This window comes from Curcuma longa, chromosome 11, assembly GCF_044706935.1.
Source record: "Curcuma longa cultivar G26 ecotype Majalengka, Jawa Barat chromosome 11, ITB_CL_G26_1.1, whole genome shotgun sequence".
NCBI lineage: Eukaryota > Viridiplantae > Streptophyta > Magnoliopsida > Zingiberales > Zingiberaceae > Curcuma > Curcuma longa.
In genome coordinates, this window is record NC_133871.1 from 12,653,010 (window position 1) to 12,665,750 (window position 12,741).

The 12,741-nt window shown below is 38.3% G+C and overlaps 2 protein-coding genes and 2 pseudogenes across 5 annotated transcripts; 3 read left to right on the forward strand and 1 right to left on the reverse strand.

Moving 5' to 3' along the window:
- Nucleotides 1–422: 422 nt before the first annotated feature.
- Nucleotides 423–3,531, reverse strand: LOC141841977 (guanine nucleotide-binding protein subunit gamma 3-like). 3 transcript variants are annotated; one of them, XM_074730183.1, is made up of 5 exons: nucleotides 3,379–3,531; nucleotides 2,029–2,081; nucleotides 1,897–1,941; nucleotides 1,782–1,826; nucleotides 423–764 (listed from the first exon to the last, which is right to left on the reverse strand). In XM_074730183.1, the coding sequence occupies exons 1-5, from the start codon at nucleotides 3,493–3,495 to the stop codon at nucleotides 497–499; spliced, it is 528 nt and encodes a 175-aa protein (XP_074586284.1). In that variant the 5' UTR covers nucleotides 3,496–3,531; the 3' UTR covers nucleotides 423–496. The 3 variants fall into 3 exon arrangements, with proteins under 3 accessions (XP_074586284.1, XP_074586282.1, XP_074586285.1); XM_074730181.1 differs by having other exon boundaries at nucleotides 423–767; XM_074730184.1 differs by lacking the exon at nucleotides 423–764 and adding an exon at nucleotides 1,415–1,536.
- A 2,150-nt stretch (nucleotides 3,532–5,681) lies between these two features.
- LOC141837141 (large ribosomal subunit protein uL15y-like) lies at nucleotides 5,682–6,273 on the forward strand (annotated as a pseudogene).
- Nucleotides 5,893–9,803, forward strand: LOC141841535 (uncharacterized; annotated as a pseudogene).
- Nucleotides 9,804–11,682: 1,879 nt separating this feature from the next.
- Nucleotides 11,683–12,431, forward strand: LOC141841395 (protein ELF4-LIKE 3-like). 2 transcript variants are annotated; one of them, XM_074729561.1, is made up of 2 exons: nucleotides 11,683–11,894; nucleotides 11,967–12,431. In XM_074729561.1, exon 2 carries the CDS (start codon nucleotides 11,982–11,984, stop codon nucleotides 12,324–12,326), a length of 345 nt encoding a protein of 114 aa, XP_074585662.1. In that variant the 5' UTR covers nucleotides 11,683–11,894; nucleotides 11,967–11,981; the 3' UTR covers nucleotides 12,327–12,431. The 2 variants fall into 2 exon arrangements, with proteins under 2 accessions (XP_074585662.1, XP_074585661.1); XM_074729560.1 differs by lacking the exon at nucleotides 11,683–11,894 and having other exon boundaries at nucleotides 11,916–12,431.
- Nucleotides 12,432–12,741: the final 310 nt, after the last annotated feature.

Genomic DNA, 12,741 nt, shown 5'->3' on the forward strand with positions numbered 1-12,741 from the left:
TATCATAAGAAAATGCATTGACAAATAAGAAAATGTAAAAACAACTGGATGAACAATGTTCTGTTATCAGAAAAAAGTAATTAAATGGATAAAGATTGAAGAAAGTGCAAAGATCACCAAAGAGAACATAGCTGAAGTGTTCCCCACTTTGTGAAATTACAATGTAGCAAGAAATAATTACTCATGGATTTGAATAAATTCCATGAGGAAACTATTTCATAGTCATTTTTACTAGTAGACAAAGTAATAACTATACTAACAACTAAGCACCTTTAGTTTGTCACACAGTTAAAAATATGCTACCAAATAGAAGAAGTAGAAAAAGATTTCAGTTACAAATTTTTAACCGATCCGAGTAGAAAATATGGACAGGAAAAGATTTAGCTATTATTAACGAATATAAACTTACATGAAATTCATCAACAGACAAACGATTCACGATCACTTATTGATGAGTAGTGTGAAGTTAAGATCGATGCACAATCAAGAAATTTACTCACAGACACAGTAGCTGATGCAGCACAAGCATTCTGGGGCAAATGCACACTTTGGTACATTCTGAACATGAGCAAACACATCCACAAGAGCATCCTGGACATGAGAAACTTGGGCTCACACATTTTAATCTGGAGCAGCAGCTGCTGCAGGGGCATCGCCAACAAGTGGATCGATAGGTCCAGGTTGGTCTACAGTCGCACCAGTGTTTCTTGTACCAGCTACAGCAACCTCCAGAGCAGCAAGTTGGTATGTCGAGGCAAACCATCCTGCTGCATACAGGAAAACAACAATTTGGAAAATAGTGGGAATACAGATTAAGAAGATAAGGTTTCGCTATCCATGTTAGAACATGTTGCTAAGAAGAGATGTCTGACTTCTGTATTTTTTCGAAGTTGGTAAGCAATTACTGTCAAATGTCAATCATTGCATTGTCCATAATTTGAATGGGAATACAGCAATTCAGTATCATGCTGAAGACAAATTGTTGCTCTGCACTTAGATGACTCTCCACTAATTCGAGTTCTTAGTCGACAGACAGAATTGTTGAGATGGTAAGGTTTCGCTATCCTTTCTAAATGTCGTGTCGAGTAAGTAATTTGGTTTTTTATGAATTGGTAAGCAAATATCTTTTCAATTACTTATTCATAATTGATTAGAATTGTTAGATCATTGATTGCGTTAGTAATTGCCACTATATGCATAAAGATTAGGTGATATTTCCTGATTGTAGAGGATCCTAAATCATCAAGATTAATGTCACAGCTAATCAAATTTGAGAGATCACACTAAAATAAAGAAGCTTCGAAAAAAAAAGGGATAACATATGATTATGCAATTTCAGTTTCAGGATTTCGACAAATCTGATAATGCCAATTACAAAAGCTAGTCGATCAAAAAATATGCCAATACATGTACATAATAAAGCCATTGTTCTACTAATTTCTTGAAATGTGGTTTTTTCAAGTACATTCAGAAATCTAAGTGTAACACAATGGCAAGAGATAATACAAGGAACATTGTGCATATACAACAGCTAACCTACAGAATAAAAAGCAAAGGAGTCACTAACCTTTTGATTGGATATTTCAAGGAAAATAAATGATATAAATAATAGTGAATTAAAAGAATTGATGCTCAATTGTGAGCATAATTGAGCGTTCCCTTTTGTCTTCTTTTAGTTATTTGTTTCGTTAACATGGAAATTCTAAAATTTAAGAAAAACAGAATTGAATGCATCTGAAAATTCGTAACACCTAGATAGGAGTAGAAGAACTAGATATTACCTGAGCCAACTCCAAAAATGACATCGCTTTTTTGTCTTCTTATATCTGATTAAAAGGAATGGAGTAAGCCGGAAAGAAAAAACTCTAAACTAAAAGCAGGTTCGAAGTAGCATACATTGGGAGTAAGGGGTCTGGGATCATCTCCACATATTCCTCAACCCTGAAATTTATAATATAAATGCAATGATTTTTGTTAACAAACATTGTACCAACTCAAGGAAAAAAAGATGTTTTCGCGGTCAAGTACTCTTTGCAACACATAGATGCTGGTTGGAGTCCTTCAATGGATTGTATCTCCTCCTGAATAAATATAGTTTCTTTAGCTAACTAGAAATCTGCTTAGTAAAATCTGATTGATAAAGACAAATACAACATAAATATCCAAAAAGAACCAAAAATAAATCTAGATGATGCGAGGGTATTCTGAAAATAACAGTAAGTTACCATGCTTCTTCATTCTGGGAAAAGAGAGGAGAAAGACAGATCTACTTGAAATTGTAACATAGCAGCTCTGATCAAGAAATTAATAACATTATAAACCTAACAACAATAACTAAAATCACAACCATTAGACAGAAGCTTTAAAAAAAAAATAGATGCTGTACTTAGGCAAAATCTCACCCCTGATGCATGGAGTCTCACATCTAAAGATAGAATAGTCATTTCCTTTTTTCTTCGATTGCAAATGTGGGGAGATTATCTTTGAACATTTGAGAAGAAGAAAATAAGAAATAAATGAATCAAAAATTAAACAATGGATGTGGTATATAAAATTAAAGAGCCACACTACAAATCAAGGCAGCCAAGCTCACTTGTGTCAATCTCATCAATACCATAAAGCATCTCTATGACCCCATTAAGGTATAAACAATAGAATTTTAGAGTATTGAAAAAAAAAACATAATAATTCCAATAGAAATACTTTAAAATCTTCTCTATCTGTCTTTATAAATAGCATGAGCACTTTAAAAAAACGCCTAAATCATCACCAGGACTAAAAAAGAAGGGAAAGAACTTCTGTATGGATCCTGGATAATTGTGACATGACTATGATAGAATTGGATCCCCTGCCACAAACACATTTCCAAAATATTTCAGCATGAAAATTAAGTTATTTGAAATAAATAAATAAATAAATACTGGGGTGCAACAACATTCCCAGAGGATAATAGTGTGGGTTTAAGCAAGCATCATCATTTTCAATCCAAGAACACCTTTGTTCTTCAGGTAGTTCGCGTACTGTGGGAAAAGGTATTAAACCAGGTTCTTAAGAACAAAGGTTCTTTTGTTTTTTGCCCTTTTATTAATTTTGTTCTTCTTTTCTCAATTTCCATGCATCTACAGGATCGAGGAAAATGTCATAAGATTGAATCCTGAACAAAATTTCTTCTCTGAGCTGGACAAAATACCGACGCCAAAAACAAACCCTCTTACCCTCAAAAGGATCGAACCATTGCACATTCACACGAGCAAACAAACCCACTTCAGATTTAATCAATCCCTCTCTCACACGCTCGCTCGATTCAATCTCATCGCACATCTCGGCATCGGCATTGGAACAGGTAAGATGAGAGGAAGGGGAAAAGGGAGTACGTACCTCGAGGAAGGCAATCTCTCGGCTCAAGAGGTGGAGGTGCGCCGTGAGGCGTTGGCGGCCGCAGAGGTCGGGTATCCGCGGCGGCGATCGGGGCTGCGGAGCAGCCTCCGAGTCCATCGCCGTCGCCGCCGCTACCTCGACGCTTCGACTTGGGGAGTCGAGACCGTCGTCGAGATTAATATGAAGAGCGAGGGCGGTAAGTTCACCCACTTACCGTCGTTCTCCCGCGGTGGTTTCCAAAAATGGGCCTGCAACTTGGTACACTGGAAAGAGAGCGGTTACCGGAATCGGACCAAGGCGTCAATTATTTGGTCCAATTTCAAAAAATAATAATAATAATATTTAATTTTTCTCTATTTTAAAATTACACTATATATATATATATATATATATATATATATATATATATATATATCAGCCTCGGATATCAGAAGAAAAGTGATTAAGTGAAAAATCTTTGAATTTGAAGTTTCTTTTTTTTAAAAAAAAAAGAAAAATAAAAATAAAATAAAATAACGGTCTCATGGGTCAAAAAATATGCGTATGAAATTCCACAGGGGAAAGTACAAATGTAATGCAAGAACACGCTAGTTTCTAGGATTGCCATTTGCATGCGAACAAATTCAGCGGTAAATAATTATCAAATATTTGTCTGTAAATTAGATTAAATAATTTTCGTTCAATACATATTAAATGAATAAATTTAAATAATTTATTAAATTAAATAAATGAATTTAAATATATTTATGTTCACTTTGTCGGTACTCATGAATAGAGAGGTCCCGAGGCCTAGTGCAATAATAAAGATATTTAGTGGATTTTCAAAGTATATTGATCGGAGTATATTTATGTTATATTTGATGGAAAAATATAAAACATAATATGAAGTATAATTGCACATGGGCTTGACTCCATTGACAAAGCTCTCATGTTGTGAATGCAGTGCGAAATAGCAGATTTGCAGAAGAGGCAAGGGTTCGAATCCTGACGAAATCAGACAATATTTTCCTGCGTCGTGATCAACTGCAGTTTCTCGATTTACTTCCTCACAAATGGTCGTGGGACCGATCGTATGAGACCGCTAAGGTGGCGAATTTCACCTTTTACAGAAGAATACAGTGTAAAATACAATTACATATGAACTTGAGTTCACAACTGTATTATGAGTTATAGTAGAGTATTCAGTTTCTATCATGGTCAATTGTAATTTCTCGATTTACTTTTTTATAGATGATCGTAGGACCAATCATATGGGACTGCTAGAGTGACGGATTCCACATTTGTAAAAATAATTGAGTATTCAAGTAGAACATAATTCTCATCGGCGAGGAGTGACGTATGAAAATTGACTACAAGTGTTTAATAATGAGAGTACTTTTTGAATTTATCTGAATGATTTGTGAAAATTTTTTATAAGATTGAATTGATCATCTCTATGATTAATCGGTTTGAAAAGTCAAATACTTAAATTATACAAAAAAATAAAGATTATGAAATTTGATCAATCATATTTATCGATAAATTTTTTTATAAATAAATAAATAAATTTATATTATCAAATTTAATAATTATTAAAAAAAAGTAAAAATATAAAAATTTTAAATAAATTTGAATTGAATTGAAAAATCTAAAAATATATAAATAAATCAAGTTCAAATTAAACTTAATCAAATTCAAATTTATAAAAAAAAAATCAAATCAAATTTAAATAACTATTTCAATCATTTAATTTATTTTAAATTTAATTTAATTTGATTATGATATTAAATAAATTTAAACACAATAAAGTAAAGTTTGACGACTTAACTTAAACTATCAAAATGGGTAGGGGTCATGCTCTGAACACACACTGAAAATTTGCATAGGAATAGCAGCTTTTATTATTATTATTATTATATTTTATTTTTTTTTGCACTTTTGTCATGCATCTCTCCCTCTGTGCACAGACCCAATCTTCCATTAAATGTTTGGATTTTAGGTGTGTGTGTTTACTTCCTAGTGGGGAGAGAAGAGGATGAAGAGGAACTTTGAGGTATAGTTAAGTTAATTATGATGGAGAGGAGTTATTGAAATACATAAGAATCGAATCTCGATGAAATCGAAGTAATATCTTCTTCCGTCATAGTTAACTGTAATTTCTCGATTTATCTTCAATAGATGATCGTGAGATCGATTGTATGAAGCTATTAAGATGATGAATTTATCTTTTACTAAAGAAAAGAAATGGATGGAGAAGAAAATTCCGAGTGAAAGGAATTGAAAAAGAAGCAAAAGAAGAAGGAAAAAAAAAATAGAGCACATTCATGGAGGCCCAGAAGGACCATGATTCCTACGTGGGCCTTATTGGGCTTCGTATCGGTAGTCTCAATCGAACGGTCCACATTCATTCTACCTTCTCATACGTCCAGAAAGTAACCGCGGGGAGTATGATTAAATGCTTGGCGATGCAAACCCTAACGCCGAAGGATCGCCGGCGATTGCAACCCGATTGAAGGAAGAACCGGAAGAATCGAGGCCATGTGAGTGCCGGACGCGGTCGTCGGCAAGCACAGGAAGCATCCCGGCGGCCGCGGGGACGCAGGCGGCATGCACCTTCACCGCATCCGCTTCGACAAGTACCATCCGGGTTACTTCTGTAAGGTCGGTATGCACTACTTCCACCGCCTCCGCAACTAGTTCTACTGCCCCATCGTCAATCCCTCGTTCCCGACGCCGTGAAGGATCCGGCCGTCGGCGGCGATTCTGTTCCTCTGATCGACGTCATGAAGTTCGAGTACTTCAACGGGACGCTGCTACCGACCCAATCGCACGGTTGTCGTCAAGGCTAAGCGGGTATCGAAGATCGCCGAGAAGAAGACCAAGGCCGCCGGCAGTGCCGTCGTGCTCACAGCTTGATCTGCGCATCCCGGCATTTGTATCGATTTCTCACCACCATCTAATTTTCTCGTTTCCCCCCAAGTTATTGATTGCATTGTAGATCTACAAGCCAAGTCTTGATTCCGAGTTCCAAGTTCTTGGTCCATCAACTTTCCTGGTCGATCTTGATCCATAAACTTTGATGTTGTAGCTTGGACTAAACCGTCGCAATTAGCATCTACCTGAAGCCTTTGATTGGGGTATTGATCAGGCTACTCCTCCGTTGCTAACCTTTATCAGACAGTAAGAAAGGACTAAAGTTCCCCCCCAAAATGATTATTTTAAGGAGGGCGAGCGGTGACCGCAGCTCCCCTGGAGCAAGACGTATCTATCTGTGATGGGAGTGATGGACCGAGCCCCGAGGAGGTCACGAAGCAGAGCAGAGCAGAGTTCTGGCTTCTGCGCGCCCCGGGACGCACGCCTCCCGCACCTTCACCCCTTGCGTATTCAATTCCAATCTATGACTCTGCCTCCCCCGCCCACGACTTTAATCTTCTACTTACGTGCAATAAACAAAGCAAATGAAAGGAATAGCCTTCCTGCTGCCGCTGCGCTGCTTTTCTCTGATCGCCATCAGCGACGGCAAAGGACTTTGGAGTTTGAGCACCCGTTTCATATGTCCAGCTCCCCTGCTTCGTTTTCTGGGTTCTGAGTTTGCTGCTGGGTCATAATTTTTCTTGGGCACGATGGAGACGAGCAGCTGGTTGGGCTTCTCCTTGTACTCCGCCAAGGAGGAAGAATTTGATGGAGGTGGAGGTGGAGGGGGAGGGAGGAGTTGGTGGTGGTAGAGGAGGAGGAGATGGCGGTGTTGGTCCTCTTGTTCTTATGCCTCTCAGCTCTGATGCCTCCGTCTGCCTCATGGAGTCGCCCTTGCGGCAGCCTCAAACTTCAGGTGAGTAATGTTCTAGTCCTCATCTGCATGGTAGTGCTTGCGATATATAGATCCATGAGGCAATTTTCTTCGAGAAAAATCAAATCTTTTTTCGTTTTAGATTGGAATTATGTGCTTGTGTAAATCTAGACGGCTTATTGGGAGTGAATCTAGTGTTCTATATTGTTACATATTCTTTATAATTCATTCTAAGCTATTGCTTTCCTTGTGCTCTTCTACAGATTGAGTTTGTCCAATTGTTATGGTTTTTCTTTCTTTGATAAAATGTCTCCTCGATCTCTTATAAAAAATTTTGGCCAAGTTTTACCTGTTTGTTGAAGGAATGTAATGAAATGCTTTGAAGCTTACTTCCTCTCTAACCTTAAATCATTGAGATGATGTGCATTGACTGTATCAATGATGCTTGCATTGTGAAGAACGGAAATCTGATGAAATTGCGAGCGCCGCCGCCACCGTCGCCGCCACCACTGCCAGCCCAAACCCGGATGAACAAGAGCCAAAGTTTGAGGATTTCTTGGGCGGCTACTCTGAGAATTCCAACGAGGAGAACCATCCCCGGCAGCACCAGCCAATTCCCTATTGTTGCGACGTGTACTATTCCCACAGTTCGGGTGCCCCTGAGATCAATGTTAACATGCCCCCTTCCTCATGCCATTGCTGAGAGTGAGCCGACGATGGAGAATGTCGATGCTCCTTATCGCTACCTACACTCGAATTGCCACCACCATCACCACACCCTCAAGCCGGCATTCCTCATCGCCGATGCTACCCAAAACTTCACTGCCAATGCCATCTGTAATGTAGGAACGGAAGGTTCAACCTCTATCTCCGGCATGAAGTCATGGCTCCGTCGACAACCAGCAGAGGCGAACGAGGCCCGATCGCTAAGCCTTTCGATGACCTCTGGTTTTCAAATGGGTTCCCATGAAATTGTTGAAGCTGTTACTGATCCCAAATGCCTGAATGCAAAATCGACAACCAGTGGACTGGTTCCTCGCAAGTCTATCGAGACTTTCGGACAAAGAACCTCACAGTATAGGGGAGTGACAAGGTTGGTGCTTTGAAATATAACTGACCAGGTTTATGACAGTTTTAACTACTATCTATATGTGTTTTAGGCATCGATGGACGGGACGATATGAAGCCCACCTATGGGACAACAGCTGTAGAAGGGAAGGTCAGTCGAGAAAAGGAAGACAAGGTAGCATTCCCGCTTGTCTGGATCATTGTTCGTGTCGAATTCTTCTGTAAATTTTCAAGTATAGGAAAGATTTCTGACCTATTCTTGTTCTTCCATGGCATCCTTGTTGGATATCCAGTTTATTTAGGTAAGGGAAGATGTTAAATGGAGGGGATTCAGGTTTCCATTTAGTCTTTTATGTATCGATCGATGTTTGTGAATTGAAGGAGGTTATGACAAGGAAGAAAAGGCGGCGAGGGCCTATGATTTGGCTGCGCTCAAGTACTGGGGACCGACCACCCACACAAACTTCCCGGTGAGGGGAACTAAATCCCTGATTTCATGGCATCTTACTGTCAGTTGAATTCATAGGATGATCCTACTTGTTGCAGCTCAGCGCCTACGAGAAGGAGCTCGAAGCGATGAAGAACACGACTCGACAAGAATTCGTTGCCAATTTGCGAAGGTTAGCTCTCATTTGTTGTTGCAAGATCAGCGATAGTTTGAAATCCATATCGTCTTCTTCTCATCTTTCTATATGTTCAGGAAGAGCAGTGGGTTCTCTAGAGGGGCATCTGTTTATCGAGGAGTGACAAGGTCCATGCTCATTCAAGTCCATGCTTTGCTTCATCTCCGACCTGACCACCTTTCCTCCATGTTCATAGGCACCACCAGCATGGGAGATGGCAAGCTAGAATTGGTAGAGTGGCAGGCAACAAAGACTTGTACCTTGGCACTTTCAGTGAGTTATCATCATCATACATGAAACTTGTTGATTTCATGTTGGATCTTCGATTTCGCATTCGATATGTTCCACAGGCACGCAAGAGGAAGCTGCAGAAGCCTATGACATCGCGACCATCAAGTTCAGAGGGCCAAACGCAGTGACAAACTTCGACATCAGTAAGTACGATGTGAAACTCATTTGCTCGAGCTCCCACCTTATTGGAGGGGAGCTAGCAAAACGATCGCCGAAAGAAACCACTCCCGCATCGTCGGAGTTAGCGGTTATAGATTCTACAAAGTCCGGTGCCGATGAATTGTCGGAGGCTCGGCTGAATTCGACCTTGGACGCATTACCTTTTACTTGGCCTTCAACAAGCAATGACCCAGACTGGTTGGGCGCCAAGGTGGAGACTTTTAAACACCATGTCTCCTACCATAACATGTATGGAGATTATTCTCATGGGTTCTTCTACACTTCGGCGGCGACCGAATACGAACACGGGCGATACGGGGATGGTTGCGGCGGAGCCAATTGGATGGTGGCTGCCGGCAAGCAACCTCCAGCGTTTACCCTGTGGAATGATTGAGCTGTGATAGTCTACTAGCAATGGCAATGGCAATGACAATGATAATAGTATTATTAGGCAAATTTTGAGCTGCGATGTGTTGCTTTATTTTGCAAAGGATGGCATTGCAGATTACAACAATCAATCAATCAAATTTTATCTTGGGATCCAGCTAAATTTGGTTATTATCACATGAATTAAATTTTTTAACGTTTGATTTCATCAGTAATAATTTCAACCCAATTTTATAAAATTTTCATTTTCAATATTAGCGAAGAAAAGTTTGTATAAATACTTATCCAACTCTTGAGAATCATATAATATATTTGTTTGGCGAGTTTCTGATACAGAAGCTAACAATGAAGGAAATGGAAGAGAGAAGTCAATGGTGAAACAATAATTGACTTTGTTCTCAAATATAAATAAAAGCAGAAATTTATTAAAGGCCGCACGTAGATTTAAATTTTTTTTAAATCATACATTATTATACTTTAAAAATGAGAAAAGGACGCATTGATTAGGATGTTTTCGTTTTTGTCAATCGCAGATTTTAATTTCTACAAGTATTTGAGGCAAGTTCAAAAGATTAAATATAAAATTATTTTTTAGATGTAATTTTAATATTTTTTTTATTCTCAATCTCTCTCCACTTGTAAAAAAGTAAAATCTCACTTTTTTTTCATGTGTTAATTTATACAATTCAATTTTTTTTAAATTTACTGGAGAGCGAATTCAAAATAAATAATGAAGGATATTTTTTTACTCCTTGCAATTTCAAAAACTTATAGGCCTTAAATGAGTACAATTTGAGCTATCTAGATCAATAAGTAGATTTTAATCGAAATTCAATGATGAACCTAAGTTATTTGAATTTTTGCAAATTTACACTCATTCAATAAAATTGAAATTGCACTTATTTTAGATCCTATGAATTTCTAAGATTACAAGGAGTCCAAATATGCTCTCTATTACTTATTTTGAACTCTCCAAAAGTGTTCCGATATTATGTTAACTTTCAATTGATTGAGTTTTGTATCTAGAGACCAAGTTCAAACGTTCTAACCAGAAGATCTTTTTCTTTGGCACTATTAAAGAAGTTCAAAAATAATAAAAAAGGACACATTTAAATTTCTAAGTATTCCAGACTTCTAAGTACTTCAGAAATTCATAAGACTTGAAATAATATAATCAAAACTTTATAAATCAATCATAAATTTTGATCAAAATCCTGATAGACCTAGACTATTTAGATTTATGTGAATTTATAATCATATGAAAAAATAGAGTTGGGAGAAAGTAGATTTGATGTTAAAATTTGATTTTGATTTTAGTAGTTAAATTAAAAAATAAATTTAAATGGTATAAATTGATAAGTGAGAGAAAGAGATTTGCTTTGCAGATAAAGGATGAGAGATATTAAAGTTGCATATATTTAAATTATCAATTTAAACGTTTTAAATGTGTGATGCATTATCGATGTGTGAAAAATTAATATTGATAAAAAAATAAAATAGAAAGGTCATCCAAATCAATGTACTATTTAATCCTTCTCAAAATCCAGCGGGTGATTTAATTTTTTTTCAAATCTAAATGCGTCCTTTCATAGATCGCAAATAAAAAAAAACTCAAAGGGTTTGTGAACAAAAGTCATCCGATCAATTCAATTACTAGGCAACTTCAAGAGAAGATGTTGTTTGATAACGGAATCAATCATCAGATCAATTTTTTTTATACCTTATATATAAATATATATAATAATCAAAACTTATCAGATACAGTTTGAATTATTCTCTCCTAATTAAAAAAAAAATCAGCGGTTTGACTTTTTGAAGAACTACAGTTTGCATCTGGGAATACAATGAAAACAAACTCCTCATAATTGAACTTTTCTTGGATTTATTTGGTAGGTGACATCCTGATAAAGTAAAGTAAATTTAAGGCGAAGAACTCAAGAAGTGGAACTCTTAAAAAGATATAAAATCCACGGCGGGGAGACTGCCAAATGCCCTGCAAGATGAAGATTTCCTGTTCATGTGATTCCGTAGCTCCAATCCAAGACAGGCCAGACGATGTCACATCTGTAAGTTCCAATTAAATAGCAGCATTTATTGACGGAACAGCTTTTGTGGAATCTAAAGATCGAGAGATATCTTCTTAATCCCTTCAAAGTCCTACAAGTCCAAAAATCCCTGCTCTGTTCTTCTTCTTCTCCAGTTATTTGATTTGGATCTTCGAGGTATGCAGCAGTGCGATCGATTTCAGTTTCTGTTCTTCTCGTGCAGAATAAATGCTTCGGTTCTTGGAGCAGGAATTGCGGCGGCGCATGGAGGGAGAGAGCTTCTCGGGGCACGGCAATGGCGGGCAATTGGAGAGCAACAAGGTGCTGCAAGGCTTCCAGAAGAGCTTTGTGCAAGCGCAGAGCATCCTGGACCAGAACAGGCTGCTGATCAACGAGATCAACCAGAACCACGAGTCCAGGGCCGCCGGCAACCTGGGCCGCAACGTGGGGCTCATCCGGGAGCTCAACGACAACATCCGCCGCGTCGCCGACCTCTACGCCGACCTGTCCGCGTCGTTCGCGAAGTCAGCGGAGGCCTCGTCGGAGGGCGACTCCTCCCGCGCCGCCGCCCGCCCGGGGCACAAGAGGAACAGGCCTTTGCAGAGCTGAGCTGAGCTGCTGCTGCATGCCTCGCCATGAATCAAAACGTGTCCGTGTTCAGTTTCACAAAAATCTAATAAAAATTCTGGTTTGAACGAGAAGAGAACAGCAGTGCAGGGATCAAAATGAGTTCTTTCTATCTGGTTTATGGAATCATCTCTTTCGTGAAATGCGTTCATGTTCTTGATTATGTGCCTTAGAAGCTTCAACAAAGGGCTATAAATTAGCTTTTTTGACCACCTTTTTGTTCAATCTAATTCTTAGCCATAGCTATGAAGAATTTTAGGGGGAAAGAACAATGAACAATGCTTTGGAATCCAATAAGGGAAGAACAATGAATAATGGTTGTGATGGTGCCTTAAGATAGATAGATGCTCAATTAGAAGAAAAGAAATGTCCAAGTCTCAAAGGGAAGCAATCCACA

Bases quoted from the DNA above. Each gene is read 5' to 3' on its own strand.
- LOC141841977 (XM_074730181.1), bottom strand. From the start codon at position 3,495: ATGGACTCGGAGGCTGCTCCGCAGCCCCGATCGCCGCCGCGGATACCC. The intron at 1,827-1,896 runs GTATGCTACTTC...CCTTTTAATCAG, and splicing joins CCAGACCCCTTACTCCCAAT to ATATAAGAAGACAAAAAAGC. The intron at 768-1,781 runs GTAATATCTAGT...TCCTGTATGCAG, and splicing joins CATTTTTGGAGTTGGCTCAG to CAGGATGGTTTGCCTCGACA.
- LOC141841395 (XM_074729560.1), top strand. From the start codon at position 11,946: ATGCTTCGGTTCTTGGAGCAGGAATTGCGGCGGCGCATGGAGGGAGAG.